A 23,183-nucleotide genomic window follows, 5' to 3' on the forward strand; every position below is an offset into this window, starting at 1 on the left:
GAAAGTGGTGGTGGGGGGAGAGCAAGATAGGGAAGACTACAGATGTGCTAATCATTCGATTAGCAAGCAGCAAGTTTTTTTATAAGCCCCTCAAGGTAGAGCTCACTGCCCTTCAGTATATGTAAGATATTTTACTCTCATACTATAGTAGTGAGGAAGACCCTCCACTTGATTACCACCCTAGTAACAGAACTGACCCCTGTATATGAGATTGCTCAGAATCTCTGCTTGGTCACCGCTTTTGCTGTGTGTGCAGAGTTGTCGCCTTATTGCAGCAGAAGCTTTAAGGCTGCAATCCTACACTCGCTTGCATCTGCATAAGCCCAACTGAACGCACCGTGACTTGTATGGAACGGAAGCCTAGGAGAGTGCTCCAGAGACACCTTTTAAAGTGGCGATTCTTTTATTTAGCAGGGGGCGAGCAACTGGCCCTATCCATCCCCAGCACAGCATCCTTCTAGTGGCTGTTGCAGGTGTCTGCCTTAATTTTTCTTTTTTGGATTGTGAGCCCTTTGGGGACAGGGGGCCATCTTATTTCAGTATTTATTTTTCTATGTTAACCGCTTTGAGAACTTTTGTTGTTCAACTTTGGTTGAAGAGCGGTATTGAAATATTCGTTTTAGTATTGAGCCACAAGACTATTTTGAGTGCAGCAGATATAGCAATTTTCTGGCCCAAGAATTTCAATCTAAAAGGTTAATCTTTAGCAGTTGATAGCCAATTTTTACAAGCTCCCAAGAGTAACTAGTACAGTGATCTTTGCTGTTTTTCAAGCAGGGGCCACTTTGCGGCGGGAGGCAAGGGGACATTCAAGAGCGCCATTTCCCACCACTGACCTCTGCCCAAAGGGGCTGGAGGGGTGGCAGGATTCTTTGAGAAAAATGGAGCCCAGCACTTTCCTCAGAGTTCTGTGGGAGAAATTTTTACCAGGCACACGTGTAGTTTGAGAGCACACACGGCTCTGAATCGTAGCCGGCCACTCTTCAAGCTAACTATACCAACTGCAAGAGCAGGGCCATTATGAAAACAAATGTCATTGCATCTATCAGCTTATTACAGAATTTATTTATTTAACACATTTGTATACTGCCCAAAATGCAAGTCTCAGGGCGGTTTACAACAAAACAACAAAAAATGAATTAAAAAGGTTAAAACTTTACCATTTAAAACATTAAAACTATTAAACACACAATTAAAACAGTATCTAATTAAAAACCTGGGTGAACAAATGTGTCTTGACTGCCTTTTTAAAAGTTGTAAGAAATGGGGAGGCTCTTATTTCAGCAGGAAGTGTGTTCCTAAGCCTCGGGGCAGCAGTGGAGAATGATGCTCTACTGACCAGTAGCACTGATATCACATTTCTAGCTAGGTAAACTAAATAAAAGATACCAAACTGATTGGTTTCAGTGCTGAAATGATGCTTTTGCTGCACTTTAGTAGAGTTGCAATATTGTAAATTCATTTTGGGGGGGGGAGGAGGAATGGTGTTTTGATCACTAGACACATAGTAACTCTGGAACCACTGACAGTTTAAGCATCTGGTGAGGAATCATTTTCTTACAGCCCTTACTATGACCACCAAAATAATTGCAGCATAATCCTATGTAGGATTGTACTTCACATTTAATGGGATTCCAGACAAATGTATATGGGATATCAGCCTGCACTGGGAGACCAGGAAATGCCTGAGGTAAGAGAGATATTGTGGTCGTTGCAATAAAGCAGAAAACACTAAACAGTCCAGAGAGAAGGCGATTATATGCTGGATTAAGTTGGAAACATGGACTTTTTAAAAAGCTGTGTTACGATATCAATACCAGTCTCTCTAGAGTCTTTTTGAATTTAAGTTCTAACCTCAAAAAACAAAAACAAAAGGTGACTTAGTGTCAGATCATCCAAGACTATTTTGTAGGGCACAAACCACAAACACCCGCCGGAGAACTGAACAGTTGCAGGGTTTCAGCTTTGGCAGTAATAATGGCAGCAGCTGCTGCCCATCAGCAATACCACACCTAGTTTTTGCTTTCTGTAGGAGTTAATCCAAAGCCACAATATCTTATATTCTTGAGTGTTAAGAGATGCCTTGTCAAACCAGTGTGAAAACTTTCTCTCTACACCAAGGTTCAAGGTTTGCATGTGTTTTTAGCTTTATTTCTAGTACAAGTGTGTAATTATGCTTACAAGTGCACAGCACTTCCTACTGTTGGGCACCGGAACATGTCCAGGAGGTTAAAAAAAAGTAAAAATCAGAGGAAGGCTGGAAGTTCACTGGACAGTGTGATTCAAAAGGGAGGCCTCTTCACATCCCTTACCAAAAAGCCAGTGTATTGCTGCTAATCACCTGGCAGCAATCCAAGTTCAGTTACCCAAACCAATCTCCTGCCGGGCCCAGACATCCTAGTGAAGCCCACAGTTGTCAGAAACTCACTTCAACTTCGCTTTGGACCTCTGATATTTTAGCAGGCAGTGCTCACACATTCCAATTGTGCCTTCACAACTATAAGGACTAGAAACTTGCTTTAAAACAAGATTCTCAGAAAGCTGAATTCTGCTCCTCAAACCACATCTTGTGCTTCTCCACACCAGCACAGCATACAGAGTCCAGGACCCTCTTCCAAGAAATAATAGATATATTTTTAAAAAGACACACACCGCATTTGGTTTGGCAATCTTTATATATCCACAATACATAATAACCATGCACAAAAATCAAATGAGTATTTACAAGGGAAATTGCACTTAAACAGAAGAGTCAGCAGGAAGCAAATGAGAAAAACACACACCCCTCCCCCCCTCCGCTCCCATAAACCAGTGCTGTAACCCAAAGCCAGCCTGCAGAGGATTGACTGGCCCCAATGCTGGTGCGAAAAGACAAGGGAAGAGGACTTGGCAGACCTTCTGAGTCTTCCCTGCAATACAAGCACTCCCGCTCTCTGGTCTGCTACAGCCGGAAGTACTTCTGATGAAATGCCTTGTTCTGTAAGCATCTAAGGGCACTCCCAGGTCTGCACTGGCCTCTGATGGACCTGCCCCCTCCAAGAGTGTGTCTTGGCTGCGACCAAGGCCTTAGGCACAAGTCTACTACCGTTTCATCCTTGGCATGGGCAAGGCGGCAGGGAAGCACAGCTGAGACCCCAAGGGCTGGCTCCTGTTGCTGAGTGCCAGGGTTGGTCTAGCGTCCCTATTCCCTCCGAGCAGGATGGACATGCTGGAGCGACAAGGATAGTCTGCACCAGAGAAAAAGGTAATATTGCACAGGAACCATGTTTGTCTTTCAAGTGAAGTCCGAGCAGGAGACCACGTTAAGAGACATGCACACAAAACCCACTGGACCACCACACACGGAGAAGCTTGGGAAGGCCTCTCGGGCACAGCCCAGTGGCCTAACAGCTTGCCCTTCCCCTGCCCAACAAAGCCCCAGCCCATCTCAGGCCTCTACACTTCTGTCATGGTTGTCAACGAGGGAAACAAAGGTTTCAACCTCCCTTTCCTTCGGTGCGCCAGCACCAGGATCCCTCGCAGTAGTGAGGGCAGGAGGGAGCTAGTGGATCTTTCTGAGACATTGGGGGGGGGGAGGGCTCGTCTCCAGCAGACACAGGAATGCCACAGGGAGCAGAGTCCTCATACCCATGCCTTCTCCACAAGATGGAATCACTCGAGGTGGAACACGCTGTGTAAGCAAGTAACACAACTGGCAAGCCAGTGGCTGCTCCAGATTAACGCGACCAGGCCTCACCTTCCTCTACTCAACACAAAGATTCTAGAGTATTCAAGTTAAGTGGGTGTACACCCAGAATTATTCCTCATTCTCTCCCTGGCCAAGGTGTCAGAGCAGCAAATGACTCAGGTGCCTCCACTGCAAACTTTGCAACAACAGGAAGTAACAGCCCAGCTACCACCCAAAGCCAGCTCATGGCAGTCTCTCACAAGCTCTGTTTGAAATAGTGCTCAGAGTCCAAGTAAGATGGTCTTTAATTTTGCACAGAAGTCTTCTCTTCCAACTTGATTGAACTGGCTTTTAAATTCCCGAGATTGCAGAGGATTCACCCCGCTCAAGTAGATGGGACCAGCCTGGGAGAGGGAGACCTGGATTCCCTGACCACAATTTGGAAATCAACTCAAAGTCATAATGGGTGCCAATTCTCTTAAGATGGGGGAATGGACATGCATCTATCTAACCGAGAACAAACTTATTTCCTTTGGCAGCTACATGGCAGCCTTCTAGTCACACAGGAATGACCGCATTTGCAACAAGGGTAGAAATGGCCGGCAGGGGCGGGGGGAGAAAATCTATCATAATACAAGGACAAGAGAGAGAGAGAAAACAGCTGAGACACAGCAGCACTGGCTGTTTTGCCTGCTGCTGAAAATACCTCATACAGTGAAAGAGCCGTCCCAGGAGACAGAGCTGGCTGCCACCAAGGAAGGACCAGGAAGGTCAGAGCAACTCAGCAGAGATTAAATCTTCTCTCGAGGCGTGGATGCCTGATCAAAACAAGCAGACCCCACCCCAGCAGGGCCTCTTTGTGGCCGGGGCAAATAGCACTGGTCTACGCAGAAAAAGGATTGGGCCCCTCCAAGAATGTCCTCCTGATCTCACCCCCGGTCCCCGTGTGTTATGACACAGCTGCCCTGCCCTCAAAGGCTAGTCACAAATCCCAGGGAGAGACCATCTCCTGTTTCAGCAAGACTCCCACTAAGTCAGAAGCTTCATTCCTCATCAGCTTTAACCAAAGAGGTTCTTGTTGGAGCAGGGGCTGAACTCTCCCCCTTGGAAAGGGCAGCAGGGAGGAGAGAAGGCAAGAGCGTCCCCCTAATTTCATGCCTAGAGGATGAAAAGCTTTGCCACATGTGGGGATCCTGAGGAGTGAGGGACACATAAGAGGATTGAGTGAGTTCTCAACTCACTGCAAAGGAGGCGGGGGGGGCTTGCAGCCAACAAGGAAAGAAGCAGACAACTGTGGAACCTTGCTCCCAGGCCTACCAACACTCATCACTCTCAGGGCCAGAATCTAGGAACCCAGATTTGGGCTTCAGAATCGCTGCGGTGTGCTGCTAGCTGGCCAACTGCAGGCTGGTACCTTGCCAGCTCCCTCCCCACTAGCTGAGCTGCCCCAGCCATGCCGACCCCCCCCCCCCCGCAACAATATGACGCAACATCCACTCTCGTTTCAAAAGTGGCACAAGAACGAGAGGGCGAGGAAGGAAGCAGCCACCGAGACTTCCTCAAGCTTGCCAGAGGGAAAGCAGCTACAGGGCAATGGCAGCAGAAGCCTTGCCAGTCCAAGGTTTAAGTTTGGGTGGTGTCGAAGCCCAGCTGATGCCAGATGTCTGGGACATCAAGTGGAGTCATACAATCATTTAGCAAAAAAACCCCAGCAATGTTAAAAAAAAAACCCTCAGAGGAACAGAACAAGAGAGGAGCAGCAGCACGGGGTGGAGGCTGGGAGCTTGCATTTCAGGAGGTCAGAATTAGAAGCAGGCAAACTACAAGGGAGATGATTAAAAAAAAACAGGCCAGATGCTATGGTTAGGCTCAAATGTTACAAAAAGAAGTTACCAAGTATCTGGTTCTCTACAACTAATCATTCAATAACGTTACCAGTGCGAAATATGTACAGGGCATGAAAAATATTGCTTCACACTCACTCCAGGGTTTGGGGTGGTTGGGTGGGTTTTTTGTTTGTTTTGCACAAGGGGGTGGGGGCAGGGGTGGACAAGAGGAAGGGAAGCTGCATGCAGAGACAGGATGTGGGAGATGCCCAAGGAAGGCTCTCTCTACAGGGTACAGGTGAAGCTGTGTGATTTCTACAAATTGCAAAAAGGCTCTAAGAAAGCCATTAGGCTGGCACTTAATTGTACATTAGCCTGATTAACATAAAACCCAGAAATAAATCACTAGAAGCCACTTCATACAGCCCAACGCAGCCACGCCAGCAGTTTCGGGAGGGGGGCAGTACTGAGAATGCAGCACGCAGACAGAAATACTTCATTGTTCCCAAACTGAAAAGGAAATGAGAACGGAAGGAGACTTCCAGGAAGCAGCAAAATCTACACAGCCAGATTAACTCTGCACTGAGATGGGGAAAGAGCAAATGACAGAATGGTCGTTCTCTTCAACAAACTGTTCTGATGAGCACGCACATGCCTAAGAATGGGGGGTGGGGTGGGGAGCTTCACCAAGGCAAACAGGTCAGAACAAAGAAGTGGGCGTTTTCTTGGTATAAAATGTCTCCCTTGTACCTGTGGAATAGCCTGACTGGAAGAGAAGAGCAAATCTTCACCTCAAGCGCCCTTATTTTTCCTGCTGTCATATAAAAAAATCTGTATACGTCCACTTCAACAAGCAATCATACAGAACCAAAAAGAAAAAAAAGTTAACAAGTGTCTCAGAGCAACAATGTCCACTAGATATTCCACCACACACACACGTGCGTGCACACAGAACAGCCAGCTCAATGCCTATATGTCAAACCTCAAAACAATCACATTCAGACAGATTCGTCAGAGGCAAGGGATCGTTAGCCCTATGGGTGATGCCTTACGATGGGAGGGAAGCGGGGCGGGGGAGAATGTGGTGGAGAAGAAGAGGAAACGAGAGTCACTGAATGAGAGGAGAGGTGCTGGAGAAGTGCACACGGGGTTTGAACTGAAGCACAGGCAGAGTGAGGCCCCAGGAGGTCACAGGTTCTGGCAACACTGGAGTTTGTTGGATTTCTGTCCGTCGGTGGTGGGGGGTACGCTGATGTCCACCACATTGTTGCCGGGAGACTCGTCGTGGGCAGATCGGTCTGCAATCTGCTTCTGAGACACGATGCGGTAGATCTCTGCAAGGGAAAGCAGGAGGGGGTCATACACAGACAGTAGGGATGTGCACAAACCTGTTCGGAGGCCGTTTTATGGGCCTTCGAACAGGTTCGAAAGACCAGCGGTTCAGCCGAAGGCAGGCAGTGGGGTGGAGAGATACCTTTAAGGACTGGGGAGGGTGCACTCACACACACCCCGCCGCATTTCCCCCGCCGGCGCTGAAGTTTAAAAGTGTCTGGTGGGGTGGCAGAATACCAGCATACCTCCCTGCCACCCCATTGCCTCTTCGGAAGTTCCCAGCGCATGTGTGCACGTGCCCAACATGCGCCGGGTACTTCCGGTCTGAGGAGGCAAAGGGACGACAGGAAGGTACACTGCTGCCCCGCCAGACTCTTCTAAACTGCAGCGCTGGCGGGGGAAATGTGTCCCCAGTCCTTAAGGGTATCCCCCCTGCCTTCAAACCACCACCCTGCTGGTTCCATGCACATCCCTAACAGACTTGCCTTTTCTCCAGAGAAACACAGCCCCGTAGCAGAGGGCAAGGCTCTACGGATCCTGCACACCCGAAGTATCACACAACATGCAAAATCTTTATTCAGTGATCTGGAGTTTTACCCCACAGAACAGGAATAGCAAAGGTAATGTTGACAATCCAAGTGTCTAGAACCATGTGCTGCAGCCAGGACTGCACATTCAATTGCCCTCTTAGACCAAAAAGCTTTCTGCACGTGGAAACTAGCACAGCAGGAGAAGGGTTCTGGCATTCAAAACAGGCAATGGTCTGCTTGAAGTGAAACAAGCCAAGAATTATTACACTGTGCACGGTTTCCTTGTATTTGCTAGGGCCCTTAAATAACCTAAGTGTTTTAAGATAATTATTTTTTGCGAGTCAGCTACTAATAAACTGGGAGCTGGTGCAGTGCAGTGGCCAAGAAAGAGCTGCAAACCAGGAAATCCCCATTCAACTCCCACTTCACAAACTCACCAAGTAATCTTAGGCAAGCCAATCCCTCTTAAGCTTCCCTGTCTGCCAATCTACCTCGCAGGGCGGTTGTAGTCCTTGGCGTGAAGTGCTTTTGGACACTTAAAAGGGCTATTTAGTACCACTTCAAATTATTAAACCCTTGCTCCTTCCCAGCTAACACAGTTAAGTTGAGGCTTACGGGACTTTTGAAAGACCACCAGCCTTTCCGAGGCAGCTGCCAATGGCAGCATCTCAGCATAGATTGCCTTCATAGTTCAGGCCTGGTATGGGAGAGAACTGTTTTCCGCTTGACTGTAGGGACTGCAACAGGATGAAGGGAAGTCGGGTTTGCTCCTAAGTATGGAGGACACCCTAGTTCATATAAGGCTGTACAGGTTAAAAGCCGCATTTAATACATTAGCCAAATTTGGTGCCCCAATCACTCTCTTTCTCCTTGCACCCAGGGTTCCCTCTAAGGCGTGCGCATGCTCACATGTTTTTTGATGTCCACTCAGTTAATTTTAGATCCTGCTCAGGTTGAATCAGGAAGGCCCCATTCTGAATACACACTGCCTTGATACTGCCACCCAGAACAAAATTCATTCCGCACACAGATGAACAAAAAGAGAGATCTCTGCCTGCACCCCTAGCAGGTTTTGTAAGGAGTGAAAAACACGAGTTTTGAAGAGTGTGAGGGGGATGCGCAAGGAACAAAAAGCAAGGCCCAGCAGTGCTCTCCATTTCTACTTCCCTGCAAGGTCAAGGCAAGCTGAGCAAGGGTTACCATCCTTCTCTGAGACCCTGAAGTCTTAGTACATTGTGGTTTCCAAGCCTTCTACCTTCAAAGAATTCTTTCCCATCCCAGTTAGTCTGCTGAGGAACTTCTGCGCACAGCAGAGGATCCTGGGAGGTATCCTAGCACTCAGGTCATGTGGAGTGCTGGGCATGCCTGTTGAGCCTCACGTTGGCCCCATTTGAACTCAAGACAGACCCTCCACTGCTGCTGCACATTGCATGGCAGACCAGTAGCAGCAGGCCAGCTATCAAAGGGGAAGCTTGGGGACCATCACGGAGGGACTCTGAGCAGCGTCCAGACTTCTCTGAACCGGGAACCCCAGACTTCTCCAGAACATAGTCTGAAAACCAGCCCAAATCCATAGGTGAAAAGAAATGCATGCTTGCAACATCCCGGAGAAGATTAGCCACACCGCCATGCTTCCTTTATTACGGAAAGGCATGCAGTGTGTCCACTGCATCCCTGCAATGTCCCTGTATCAAGTAAGCCATGTTCTTTTTAGGAATGTTTATACACAGTGCAGGGAGGCAAACGTGGCCCTGGTCCCCATAAGCTGCCTCGTGCCAAATGACACCATGGGCAGATCTAGCTCAGTACTGGCTACACTGACTGGAAGCGGCTCTTCAGGGTTTCAGGCAGGAGCTTTTCCAGTCCTGCCTGGAGATGCTGCCAGGGAGTGAACATGGGGCCTCCTGCATGCCAAGCAGATGCTCTTAGCACTGAGCTATTCCCCAAGCCAAGTACACGAGATTTTAAAAAGGGGTGGGGGAGAGAGCACAGTGCCAGCATGTGAACAGGAATGCCATCAGTACATGCAGGGATTATACTGGTCCTTTTCATGCCAAGTAGTGTGAGGAGCGACCCTCAGTCACCAGAGGCTCTTGCTTGGTAGCTGGATGGCAAGTGGCTGGAGCGCATGCTCAGTGCCAGGCAAGGCCTTCCTACTACACACCCACCCCTCAAGGCAGGGCAGTCAGTCATGATAGCAGAATTCCAGGAACTTTCCACAAACATGCTCTTCCCCAGGAAGGGCAAGCAACATGCACCTCGATACACCACCCTGGGCCGGAGGCTCAGAGAGTTGCCAGGGTGCTGGTCCTCAGTGGCCTCCCCGACACAGGACAGTCACCACAATGGGAGTGCAGGGGCAAGTCCTCCTTGCCATGTCATCAGCCTGTGGACCTCACCACTCAAACGGAAATCCTCACCTGTAAGGATGTTCTTGAAGGCTTCTTCTACATTTGTTGAATCAAGTGCTGAAGTCTCAATGAAAGACAGGTTGTTTTTTTCTGGGGGGAGAGGAAAACAGGGAGGAAGTCACTGCAAGCTATTTGGGTGTATAGCCAGTCCTAACCCCAGGTATGAAGGCAAGCAATGTCAGTTTTAAGTTGACAGATGCTTATCTGAGCCAGCGTGGTGTAGTGGTTAGAGTGCTGGACTAGGACCGGGGAGACCTGAGTTCAAGGCCCCATTCAGCCATGAGACTTGCTGGGTGACTCTGGGCAAGTCACTTCTCTCTCAGCCTAACCTACTTCACAGGGTTGTTGTGAAAGAGAAACTTAAGTATGTCGTACACCACTCTGGGCTCCTTGGAGGAAGAGCGGCATATAAATGTAAATAAATAATAATAATATCTGACCCATTAAAAGGCACAACACACACATAGTAATTGGATGCATCATATTCACATATACGTGTGTGTGTGAATGTGTATATATATAATAAATTCTCTAAGGCAAACCTGCGGCTAATCCCACACGTGGCAGCTCTTGTGAGAGTTCAGGAGCAGCGGCCAGGAGTTGCAAGAGCTGGCGAGGAGGGAGGGAGGGAGACCGAGGAGGAGGAGGTGGTGCCGCCACCATTGCGAGCCACCAATGATGGCCGAGCAGGTGGCAAAAACGGGGCCACTGGCCTCCTCGCAAGGAGGACGAGAGGAGGGAGGCAGAAGGAGGTCGAGGAGAAGGCACCGCCGCCACTGCGACCAGCCGACAAAAACGGGCTGCCTAGCTCCTCACAAGGAGGATGAGAGCTGGCGAGAGGGAGGGAGGTCTTGGAAGAGGTGGCGCCACTGTGAGCGGCCAAGCAGGCAGCAAAAACGGGGCCACTGGCCTCCTCGCGAGGAGGAGAACTGCCAGTGGAAAGTGTGGCGAGGGAGACTGGCCAAAGGGATGGGAGAACTGGCTGAGCCCTAAAATGGAGGGAGAGGAAGGGAGAACATGAGGTGCAGGTGCTCTGTGCCTGGGTCAGCTAGTTTTAAAATATTACTTCAAATACTATGGTCCAGGTTGTTCAACAGAAGGAGGAACCCTAGCTAATAACGTCTTTACCTGCCTCTACTTCCCCAGCCAAATGGCTCTGCAAAGCATCATGAACACCATTAGCACTGTGTTAATTAATCCCAATAGTCATGGCCATTTAATTAATCTAGAGAGCCAGTGTGGTGTGGTGGTTAGAGTGATGGATTAGGGGAGACCCGAGTTCAAATCCCCATTCAGCCATGAGACTAGCTGGGTGACTCTGGGCCAGTCGCTTCTCTCTCAGCCTAACCTACTTCACAGGGTTGTTGTGAGGAGAAACCCAAGTATGTAGTACACCACTCTGGGCTTCTTGGAGGAAGAGTGGGATATAAAATGTAAAAAATAAAAATCAAATAATGATAATAAATTTAATTGAGATTGCTCTGGATCTTATGTTAGGGCTATTTAGGAGTCCAGCTCACAAAAAAGCTTCTGCCCCATCCGGGCTCCCCTGACATACAGCAATAGCAATAGAAATAGCACTTACATATTTATATACCGCTCTATAGCCAGAGCTCTCTAAGCGGTTTACAATGATTTTTAGCATATTGCCCCCAACATTCTGGGTACTCATTTTACCGACCTCAGAAGGATGGAAGGCTGAGTCAACCTTGAGCCCCTGGTCAGGATCGAACTTGTAACCTTCTGGTTACAGGGCAGCAGTTTTACCACTGCGCCACCAGGGGCTCAGGTATAGCATTCAACATTCTAACACTGAACTAGAGCACCACCACCTGCAAAAAGGACAGTGAAGCACAGGAGACTTCTGCACAGAGCAGATCATACTGCTCATGCCGGTTCCTGCAATTTCATGCATCTAATGCAGTCGCATGGTAATAGGGTTCACTCTTCTACATCTCCTTTTCCACACAGCACATTCTGTTCCCAAAATCAAATCATACCAACATGGCACAACAATAAGGGTTAGAAACAAGACTTGCAAGGCTGTGCTCTGTGCCATGACCTTGTTCAAAAGTCCCCAGACTTCTGGCATTTCAGGTGAGGGATTGAGTTACTGCTGTACATTCCTGAGAAGCCTCTTGCTGGATGTGCAGATCAAACACAGCCACTGCTTAGTCCTGCTCCTAAATTTCTTGTCCCAATTCCTCAATCCACATGGAATTTTCAGCTTAATTTCCCCCCGCACACACACACATACACAGGCTCTGTTCCTTGTCTTCCACTGTCCTCCTCTCCTCCCATCACCCCCAACCACAATTTAGTTAGGAGCTGTAGTCCCAACAACAGTTGGAGAGCAAAGGCTGCCTACCCCTGTTCTAAGTCATCTCTGCCCCTTCTCCTCTGCCATGGCTTCCTCTCTGAGCTCTTCCCCAGATACCCATCTGCTGGGACGTCTTCAACTTCCTGCTTGAAACCTCCATTCACTTTTTCGTTTAATTATGTTCATCTTGCTTTTAGTGCAGCAGCAAAGCCCAAAGGAAATCCCAATCGGTTCCCAGGATTAACTGAAGGTGGCTTTTTTTTTTTTTTGTACACCCTTCAGAATCTCCCAAGGCAGCTGACATAGTGTCATGCAGAAGAGCATACATCACAAACCAAATCTCAGCCATTAACTAATTAAGGTCCCTTAGGCCAGGGAAAGTTTTCTTTGGTTCTAAAAGCCAGCCCCTAAATATGGGGCCAAACTGTTCTATGCTCCAGGGGAAGGGAGACAGCACTCACTGCTCGCCCTCAGCAATGCCCTCTATTCCTTGGGGTGGGGGGGAGGTGAACTCCCAACCCTTCTCGCTCACTCACCCTTCTGATAGCATCTGTCCATCAATTGCTATTCTTAAATCTCTCTAGCATGCCTGTCAAACCTGCCCCCCGCCAACAATCTATCAGCCTTGGTTGCCTGTGCTTCCAAACTGCAGTACAAGGATATCTCTGGCCAATTATTTTGTATTCACATTACTACTACATTTTTACCCCATCCTTCCTCCAAGGAACTTAGAACAGTGGGAAAAGGCACCTTTTAAAAGTGGTGATTCTCTTTATTAAACAGGGGCAGAGTAACTGGTCCTATCCAACCCCAGCACAGCATCCCTCCAGGGGCTGTTGCTGGTGTCTATCTTATGTTTCTTTTTAGATTGTGAGCCCTTTAGGGACAGGGATCCATTTTTATTTATTTTAATTTCTCTATGTAAACACTTTGGGAGCCTTTGTTAGAAAGAGTATATAAATATTTGTCATCTGAACCCGGGACTCTCCAATCGAAGTCCAACCCTACCACCATCTGCTTCTTATGGGGCTCTTGCAAGTGTAACTAGTAGCCAATGTATGCAATGGCTTTGGACACTTCAAGGCATTATATAAATATTACTATTACTGCAGTAATTAGAGCACCTGCCTATGCTCACACCTTTCATCTCTTTCCCTGGGCCCAACCCCGAAGACTAGGGTTCTCCAACCTGGGTCCCCAGCAGTGTTCCCTATAAAAGGGATTCCCAGATACGGACTACAGCTCTCATCATCCCCAACTGCAATGGCCTTTGGCTGGGGGTTAGGGGAGTTGTAGTCAACATCTGAAAATCCCCATTACAGGGAACACTGGTCCAGCCACAATTTGGCCACTGTGGCTAGGGAGGACGGGAGTTGTCCAACAACATCTGCGGACAACCACATCTAAGCTGGCAAACCCCTGCACCAAGAGACTGTGGACCCCTTTCAGGCAGGGGCCCCCTCCTGGACTTTGCACAGAGTGAAACACATCGATTGGTGCTTCAAACGATCCTCATCTCTCAGCAACTTTCCCTGCTCCTCTCAGTAGTATGCTACTCTCTTTCTTTCTTGAAGGCAGACAATCTGCAAGACCCCTTGCTACCTCAGAGCGTGCTGCCAAGCCTGTCACAAGCATCAGACAAGAGAGTCAACAGTCATACTTTAGAGCCAAACCTGCAAAGGCCCTGGCCTCATCCGTAGGCACGGCCCTCAGGTGACGCAGATCACTCTTGTTTCCCACCAGCATAATGACAATGTTGTTGTCTGCGTGATCCCGGAGCTCCTTCAGCCAGCGCTCCACGTTCTCGTACGTCAGGTGCTTGGCAATGTCATACACCAGGAGCGCTCCAACCGCACCACGGTAATAGCTGGAACAGTTTGACAAGAATTACATGCATTACATGATTCACAGAGTGGCTCCAGGTTTAAGCAAGTGTATTAAAAACTGACACAAGTCAAGTCCCTACCCATTTCTCTGCTTGTCTCCATACACCTTCTTAAACCTCACTACTGTACAGGGAAGTTCACACAACCATGAACTAGGGAGGAGACGAGTTCTACGCAGTTTCGGGAGCTGGATGTGTTCCTGTTTTGCGCTCAGGTGTTTGTAAAAAGCAAGGTGGGAAGCTGGGAGCTTGCTCTTCTGTTAAGCCTCAGTTGGTAGGACACACACACACCCGACCCAGAATCCATCCCCAGCTGCTGAAGGAGGTAGTGCTACCCAGCTGGGGCCTGTGACCAAGTCCACCCTTGGCCTAGGACTAGTCTCCTACCCAGTTTATGGTGTGAACTGCCCTTATGAATCATGGTCCAATTTAATTAAACTTCCTAACATTCAAGAAATGTGTGTGTACTTGGGCTATTTACTTGCAAGACCTAGATAAACATTCCATTGTAATGGCTGCATAGAAGCAAACCCCAGATTACTTCCCCATCATATAATATAGGATTGGGGTAAGAGGATAAAAGCTCAGTGCCTTTTCCAGCCTAGGAGCTCTGAGCGCCTCCAACAGGTATGTGGTAATCCTAAATATGCCACCTGTGTCTCAGCTCTACTCAATAACCATTGGCCAAGCTGCTGCAAGGCCACATATGGCTTGCCAATACATTTTAACTTCACTGGATAATGTGTCAACAGCAGAAGGTTTACAAATAGTGCCAGGTCTGTGAAATAAGTGAAGGTTTGGGTTCTTCTCCAACTCTAACAGAGGAACCACAGACAGAAGGGTGGGCAAAGGCAGCGGAGACTCAGAACACAGGCAGCTTGAAGCCTCATTACAAGGACCCAGAAAGGCAGCCATTCTGACCTGGCCCAATTCAGGCCTATGACCCTCCCCACAACAACCCCCCACCTTGCTGTGGATTCCTTAATTCAGGGACTGGGCCAATTTTCCTCCTTGCACATCCCACTTCCCCCCCAGAATGCCAAGGGTTCCCCCAACACACAACATACAAGTCAAGAGGGCAGACAGCTGAGGCATAACTATTATGTCTTTAGCAATTCTTAGTATGCATTCTTGTTTGAGAAGTGCATTGCTGGGTGGATAAACTCAAAGCCCTGCTAATCCTACATTCTTTGCAAAAAAAAAAAAACCCAACCAGCGGCAGGGGCTGGGGCCCCCACTATAAACTGACCAAACTCTACCTTTTGCCCACCCCTGCCTGAACTGTTGCAGAAAGCAGTTTTGGACAGAGCCTTACGCTGAGGTGATGGCCCGGTATCGCTCCTGGCCCGCGGTGTCCCAGATCTGTGCCTTTATCGTCTTCCCATCCACCTGGATGCTTCTGGTGGCAAACTCCACCCCAATGGTGCTTTTGCTCTCGAGGTTGAACTCATTGCGTGTGAAGCGGGACAAAAGATTGCTTTTCCCCACACCAGAGTCTCCAATCAACACAACTGAGAGGGCGGTAGGGAGGGAGAGGGAGAGAGAGAGAGAGAGAGAGAGAATAGAGCATTGTCAAAATCTATTCATCACTGTAGGATTTATTAAAATGTAGCAGGGTGAAGGGGAGCCATTACAAAGTACCAGGAAGAAGCTATGCTGCATCCAGCAAGAGGAACAATCCTGTGTTGCCCCAGCTTCCTTGGAGATGTACTACACACCCCTGGCTATCCGAGTGTTTAGGCTGGTCTTTTGGAGCCTGCTGCAGAGGTGGACATTACACAAGGGCAGGGCTTCTGTACACAGACCATGAACAGCAGGGTAGGACAAGCCCAACAGCTAGACAAGCTATCCACTCAAACCTTCACCCTGCCACAAGGGACTCAAAAGCCCCGCTGCTCCGGCTTCTCCCACTCACTCATGCTTCTCCCACTTGTCAATCTCTACACCAGCCATCTCTACAAGCTCATCTACTCCCACCTCTTCAAGTGTCCCTTGGAGAACCTGCTTTCTCTCTCCCCACACAGTCTGGTCCCCCAGAGAGCTCTTTGCCAGGCTCCTGTTGACTACACTGTTGCCATTAACCACATCCTCCTCCTCCTGGGTTCCCTTATTCACAGAATAAAGCAGAATAGCTCTTCAACAGGTGCCAAACCCACATAGGTAGCCAAAATGGCAAGAACCATATTTTTTATTTTTACATTTATATCCTGCTCTTCCTCCCAGGAGCCCAGAGCGGTGTACTACATACTTGAGTTTCTCTTTCATAACAACCCTGTGAAGTAGGTTAGGCTGAGAGAGAAGTGACTGGCCCAGAGTCACCCAGCTAGTTTTATGGCTGAATGGGGATTTGAAATCAGGTCTCCCTGGTCCTAGTCCAGCACTCTAGCCACTATACCACACTGGCTATTGAATGCAAGGTGCAGATCCCTTATTAAAAATTTATCTGAGCAACTCCAAAAGCCATTATAAATTAAAAGTCTTTCCTCTCTCAACTCAGTAGCAGTCCTTTCTCATCCAACACCATCAGTGGTAACAAGCAACAAAATACTGGAAGAGGCAAAATTGCACTAAAGGGTCAAGTAAATGATTCCTAGGGATCAATGGGCTGATTCATACAAGACCAGCCTTCTGGTAAGGGGGAGCCAATAGGAGCATGTTGCACAAGAGGCGACAACTGCTCACAACTGCCAGCACCAAGTAAAGTCCATGCTCAAAAAATGAAAAATTCAGCACACCCAGGCAATCTCAACTCTGCTCAAAACAAAGTCAAATTCTGCAACTTTACAAACAAGTTTGCAGAATTATGCAAAAGAGAAACTGCACAATTGTTGGCTATTTTGCCTTGCTTATTCTGGTTTTATTATTTATGGGGAAAGGCAATGCCCTATGCAAGACACTGAATCCCCACAGCTAAATACTGAAAACTATTATCCAGTCACACACCCTTTTGTTTCTCAGATTTCAGCACGAAATGCCCACACATTCCTAAGCATATTTTAACACCCTTAGTGATGAGAAAATTAAGCAGAGATTCTTAGAAAAATGAATTCTGCCAAATACCAATTGTTACTTTTCCCCTACTGCAAGAGAATCACAATACCCAACCTTGCCTGTTTCTTCTTTCAATTATAATGGTGGCCTACAAAACACAGAGGAGCCACCTAATGGTGCAGTGGGGAAATGACTTGCCTAGCAAGCATGCTAGGGTGTCAGGAGTTGACACTGACCCAATGGCACTCTCTACCTTTACTTTACAAAACACAGAACAGCCCAGGCCCAGAACACCAAAGGAGCACCCTCCACCCATATATTCCAGCCATAAGAGCGACCACTCAGGTTGAATCAGGAAGGCCTCACTCTGAATGAACGGGCACACACACTGCCTTGATACTGCTGTCCAGAACTCATTCCATGCACAGATTTTAAAAAATAAATAAATAGAAGGAACACTGCAGAGCATCCTCCCCTGTGGAATTCCCTTCCCACGGAAACTTGCTAAAGCACAAGTTGAGGCACCTTTTAAAAGCACACAAGACCTGTACATTCACAGTGGCTCTTGGTGGACAGGAATATGGTGAGATAAAGTTAATCAAATAAATGGGAGGTTTTGTGATAAAATAGTTACTTTTCCAACCCCTTGCGATGCAACAGACTGTGAATTGAATACTTTGATAAGTCCTCACAGTGTCTCTGAGTGTCTCTTTTTCAAGGAGAACTTTGTTTGGCTGAAATAACCCCCATGTGAAAATATCTGGCATCACCCTCATTTAGAACTAGCATTTGCCAGGAAAAACAAAGAGACTCATGTACAACATAGCTGAACTGGAGCAGAAATTTTCCCACAGGCCTGGCTGGCTGGTAGGCACAGCTGTCTCTTCATTTATTCAAGCCCTGAAGCTTAATTTTACTCTCTTCTGCCCTCTGACTTGTCTTTCTGCTTGGGCCACACTCATTTACCCAAGTTGGGGAAAGAGGTTGGTTAATACATAAGGAATTATGGATGAACCTGTGTTAGGGTAGGCAATGAGACAAGGAACTTCTACATTAAAAGTAAACTTGCTGGACTAAAGGCTATACATTTATTTCCCTGTGGAAAGTTTGTTAACCAAAACCAAGCAGAGGTGCAGACAATCTATACTTCAATTGCAATAAAAAATGCTTGACAGTTTACCTGATGTAAGGTAAAGGTAAAATGTGTCGTTGAGTTGGTGTCAACTCCTGGCGACCACAGAGCCCTGTGGTTGTCTTTGGTAGAATACAGGAGGGGTTTACCATTGCCTCCTCCCACGCGGTGTGAGATGATGCCTTTCAGTATCTTCCTGTATCGCTGCTGCCTGATTTAAGAGTTTCCCACGGTCCGGGAAACATACCAGCGGGGATTTGAACCAGCAACCTCTGGCTTACTAGTCAAGTCATTTCCAACTGTAACATTAGGTGGCTATTTACCTGCTGTATACCTTTTATTACCTTTTTATTGGTCAGAAGCCAAGAATTAGAATGACTCGGCCAGTGTGTCTGATATGGGGTTAACACAGGGCTGCACAACTTCAGCCCTCCAGCTGTTCTTGGACTACAATTCCCATAATCCCTGACCATTAGCCACTAAGGTTAGGGATGATGGGAGTTGTAGTCCAACAAAAGCTGGAGGGCCAAAACCGTGCAACCCTGAGTTTATGCCTAGGTTGTCCACTGGCTCTAAAGGCCATCTCAGGTGCTCCATCCTACTGACTAAACCAAGTCTGTTCAGCTTGTGATCCAACATGCAGTAGCCACATGTAGGGGCCCACTAGGGAGATCAATCATCATTCTGTTCTTGCTGCCTGTCTGTGACTGCAAAAGCCAAGGGACAGGTGGCTGCTAAGCATTTGGTAGGGTTGTGCAAAATCGATTCGGCACAGCCCACCAACTCGTTTCAGCAAGGAGCAGTACCTTTAAGCATGAGTAAAGCAGGACCTTACTTACACCTCTGCTGCCCCGCTGCTTTCCAGGTGTGCTGATGCACCGCACAGAAGTGTGTGTATGGTTTCACCCAGCAATCCATGTGCGGCAGCCATGTGTGTCCTGCCGCCACATGCAGACTGCTGGGTGAAGCCCCGCAGCTGCACACAGACTTCTGAGCAGCACAGCACCATACCTGGAAAATCGGTGGGGCAGAGGTGGAGCAGGTAAGGATTTGCTTTACTTATGCTTAAAGGTACTGCTCCCTGCCCCAGAGAAACATTCGTGCACCTCCCTAGCATTTGGAGATTACAAGAGGCTTGCTGTAAACTAAAGGCTAAAAGCCTATCACCTCGGCTACATTTGGACAGTTTTACTTCCATTTCCAAAATCTATTTTCTTCCCATCCCCAAAAGGTTTGCTGCTTCTTGCAGTGGCTTCTCAAAACATAACAAGAGCACATAAATTCCTAGGATCCTGTAAACAAGCTATACACATGGCACAGAAGGGAGTAAACCACATCACTGCTAAAACAAAACAAAACAAAAAAAACCACCTTGCAGCAGCTTATGCACAGCTTTCCAGGGAACCACCAAACATTTCTAAGTAGATTGGTTCCCAAGTCACTGATGCCAGTCACTTTCAAGTTAACGGATGAACCAGTTATAACTCAAAAGCCAAATGGATTATTGGTGTTGCTCGGGTCTGGCAGTCTTGGACCCTGTAGACCTTAAGATGAACTGCGTCAGAGAACCACTCATTTCTCTACCTGCTTGTCCTTTTCCAACTCTGCTGCCATCATTTAATTCAGTAGCTGGCAGTTCCGCGCTGCCAATATGCTGCTCTACAATTTTGACTGATAGGATAGTTAAAGGCTTAATGCAAATCAGAAGTCCTTGTGGCTGGGATCACACACACTGTGTATATATACACACATGTACCAGATGTGAAAAGGAAGTGAGTTTTGTGGGAGTGGGTGAGAGAGTTTGCAGTGGTTTGGTGGAGCAGTCTGCAGCTGAAACACAACTAAACAATGAATATGTAAATGGTATACAAGTAGTGTTACTTGTCCTCAGTGTTCCCTGTAAGAGGGATTCCCAGATGTCATTGACTACAACTCCCATAATCCCCAGCCAAAGGCCACTGCAGCTCGGGATTCTGGGAATTGTAGTCAACAACATCTGGGAATCCCTCTTACAGGGAACACTGCTTGTCCTGTCTCAACACAGGTTACAACCCTTTGCATAGAACCAAAATAAGGGTATACTAAAGGCTCACAATCTTCCCTGGTCAAAACAGAGAGAAGGATCCAGAGTGAGACAGGGCTGCAACCCCAGCTGCAAGAGAGTAAGGAACTCTTTAGACAGGAGATGAAGATGAGGGATTTTTGGTGGGGGTACATGTGCTCTGCAGCAATAATATGTTTAGGGAGAACTAGAGAAATATGAATGGGTTACAGGAGGACAAGAGATTCTTATTGGCAGACCAAAGAGAGTAGGCAATTTATCTAAATTAACTCTGAGCCTGCAGGACTGGAAACTTTCCATGTTGTTCAATATTATCACCACCACCCCGAGCCCTTGGGAATAAAGTGGAATGTATTGTAAAATGCATGAAGTCATCCACCATTCCACAGACATCCTTGCACATATATACACACCTGTGCATCAGGAAAGGAACCTTTACCGCAACCCCTCCCAATGAAGTGAGCCACCCAAGTTCCCCCTACAACCTCACTTCACTATCTCCAAAGCTACAATCACTGCTAAGGCCCATGATTCTGCACCTCCTACTGGAATGCCACCATGTGCTGCAATATATTTCAGGCCCCTTCACAGATCCTGCCCCACTCCACCCCAAGGTGCCTTGGTACTACAGGGTAGAAAAACCACTGGACATTCTAACCATAAACAAAAATGTCTCCAGCCCCATTTTCAAACTCCAGTAGCACCCCCATTCCTTCCCCAAAGGCTTTTTCTCCTTCCTTCTCCCACAAGACCCTTTTCTCTTTCAACTTTCTCTCCTATTTTCTTTTTCAGGAAGGCCCACCCGGAGATGTGGATTTTCCAAAACATGTCAAATTGGAAAATTTTCTGGAAAACTTGCCCATGCAAGTTTTCCTCTCACTTGCATAAGGTCTGCATTATTTTCCCCCTCAAAGTAGGGGGGAAATAATGCAAATAATACTGTAATATTGTAATACTGTAATATTGTAGTAATACAAATTTTCCTGATGTCCCAAATAGACTGTGATCTGATTTGGCCTGTTATTTGACCTATTTATATAGCAAAATACACACCCCTACCATATTAAGTCCCTCTAACTGTTTTACTAAATATTTTGAAGAAACCAAGAAGAAATTTTAGAAATGGGAAAGTGTCCATGAAAAAAAGTCTGGGAAATTTTTCCAGAAAGTTTTCCACCCAACATCTCTGGGCCCAATCCTTCAGGCCATTCTATGAGCCCACTGTAAATTCTTGTTCTCACCAACTCCCTTTCCGTGTGTGTGAGTGAACCCAAGTATATAAACTCACACATGCACACATCTCAGCCTTAGCATTAGAGGATTCTTTTTATTATTGTTTCAGCTACTGTAAGTTGCCTTGGGGACAACCACGCAGAAAAACAGAAATGGGAGAAATAAAGTGAAACTAGTGGGCCTGGGCACAGAGCATCTGTGCCTCTAGTGTGGCCGGGCCCGCCGCCTTGCCTTGCCCACCGCGGCCGGGCCCGCCGCCTTGCCTCGCCCACCGCGGCCGGGCCCGCCGCCTTGCCTCCGCAGCCAGGCAATTCTCCTGGGTGCGCCAGGACCAATCAGCTGGGCTGCAGGGACGCATTTTTCCTAGGCACACCCAGGAGAAATATATAAACATAAACATCTTTCTCTCCCCATATGTCTACTTTATTTCCCACCCACCCCTGCACCAGCACTGGTATACTAGCAGGTCCCCTGCTAACTGAGCAAAGAGGCACCTTTTTAAAATGGCAATTCTCTTTATTTATCATGGAGAGAGCAACTGGCCCTATCCACCCACAGTACAGCATCCCTCCATTAGCTGTTGCTGGTAACTATGTTATGTTTCTTTTTATATTGTAAGCCCTTTGAGGGCAGGGGACCATCTTATTTATTTACTGAAAGCAGTATATAAGTAGTAGTAGCAGCAGCAGCAGCAGCAGCAGCAGTGATGTCGTTTTCAACCCCCATTGGGTTCCCCTACCAATTTCCCAGCCTCCCAACCTGATCTTCTATTGAGAAGCTCTCCCTTTCCCACCTCCAGTTGCCCCCTCTTTTCCCAACACCCATCACATCCCCCTTTGCTCCTCCCACTTCCCAGGCCTCCCAATCCGCTTTTCTCTCACTGCCACCTTTCCAGCCACCCAAATGCTCCCTTTTCTAAACCTGCCCACCCCATTCCTTTCTACTCAAGCGCCTCCCCCCCAAGTACATCCTTCCCAAGACCCCACTCCCAGTTCACAGGTCTCCCAGACTGCTTTTCTGTCACCCCAGGCCCTCCTCCTCACCCCACAATTACCCCTCTGCTTCCAAAGCCCCCACCTTATTCCTGCCCTCTCCTGCCACCCCTCCTTCTCAAGGGCCCCTCCCTCCCTCCCGCCTCCCAGGCCTCCCAATCCGCTTTTCTTTATCTCAGGCTTTCCTTTCCAACCCCACAATTGTATCTACTCCTTTCCCTTTCATAGGTACTCTCCCCCCTGCTTTTCTAGCCCACCCCTCTCATATTTCCGCGGCCTCCCAACCTGCTTTTAGGGACATAGGAAGCTGCCTTACACCGAGTCGGACCCTTGGTCCCTCTTGCTCAGTATTGCCTACCCAGACTGGCAGCGGCTTCTCCATTGGTATATGCGCCCTTTCCAGGCCCCCAGCTGCCCCTCCTTTCCAGGCACCCTCCCACCTCCCTACCCCATGGCCCCCACCTTTTCCTCAGGCCCCTTTTCGCCCTCCTCTTCCTCCTACCTTTGAAAAGATAGTCGTACTCGTCGTCGCGGGTTCCCATGGCGACACCAATCTCTCTCTCCCGCTCTCTTGGCGGGTCCCTCTGCGGTTTCCGTCCCGCTCGGGGGAGGAGGGGGTGGGGGGTGGAGGCCGGACTAGGCCAGGCCGGGCCGCTCCTTCCCCTCACTGGCACCGAAGCAAGCCGAGGGCGGGGCCCACCAGCGGAGGGGGACTGGCTTAGCCGGAACGGCGGGGGCAACGTAAACAGACAGTCCCCTCCGCCTATCAGCACCCGCCGTGTCGCTTCGAAGGCGGTCCTCC

The 23,183-nt window shown here is 48.1% G+C and overlaps 1 protein-coding gene across 3 annotated transcripts; it reads right to left on the minus strand.

Moving 5' to 3' along the window:
- Nucleotides 1-2,656: 2,656 nt before the first annotated feature.
- On the minus strand, nucleotides 2,657-23,090 carry RAB11B (RAB11B, member RAS oncogene family). Of its 3 annotated transcripts, none has more exons than XM_053289560.1 (5): nucleotides 22,884-23,090; nucleotides 15,287-15,482; nucleotides 13,760-13,953; nucleotides 9,776-9,856; nucleotides 2,657-6,827 (listed from the first exon to the last, which is right to left on the minus strand). In XM_053289560.1, the coding sequence occupies exons 1-5, from the start codon at nucleotides 22,921-22,923 to the stop codon at nucleotides 6,682-6,684; spliced, it is 657 nt and encodes a 218-aa protein (XP_053145535.1). In that variant the 5' UTR covers nucleotides 22,924-23,090; the 3' UTR covers nucleotides 2,657-6,681. The 3 variants fall into 3 exon arrangements, with proteins under 3 accessions (XP_053145535.1, XP_053145533.1, XP_053145534.1); XM_053289558.1 differs by lacking the exon at nucleotides 22,884-23,090 and adding an exon at nucleotides 17,329-17,460; XM_053289559.1 differs by lacking the exon at nucleotides 22,884-23,090 and adding an exon at nucleotides 17,350-17,451.
- Nucleotides 23,091-23,183: the final 93 nt, after the last annotated feature.

This window comes from Hemicordylus capensis, chromosome 2 (assembly GCF_027244095.1).
Source record: "Hemicordylus capensis ecotype Gifberg chromosome 2, rHemCap1.1.pri, whole genome shotgun sequence".
NCBI lineage: Eukaryota > Metazoa > Chordata > Lepidosauria > Squamata > Cordylidae > Hemicordylus > Hemicordylus capensis.

Bases quoted from the DNA above. Each gene is read 5' to 3' on its own strand.
- RAB11B (XM_053289558.1), bottom strand. From the start codon at position 17,431: ATGCTCTGCAGTGTTCCTTCTATTTATTTATTTTTTAAAATCTGTGCA. The intron at 9,857-13,759 runs GTTTGGCTCTAA...CTCTCCCCCCAG, and splicing joins TGAGGCCAGGGCCTTTGCAG to AAAAAAACAACCTGTCTTTC. The intron at 6,828-9,775 runs GTGAGGATTTCC...TTTCCCTTGCAG, and splicing joins CTTCAAGAACATCCTTACAG to AGATCTACCGCATCGTGTCT.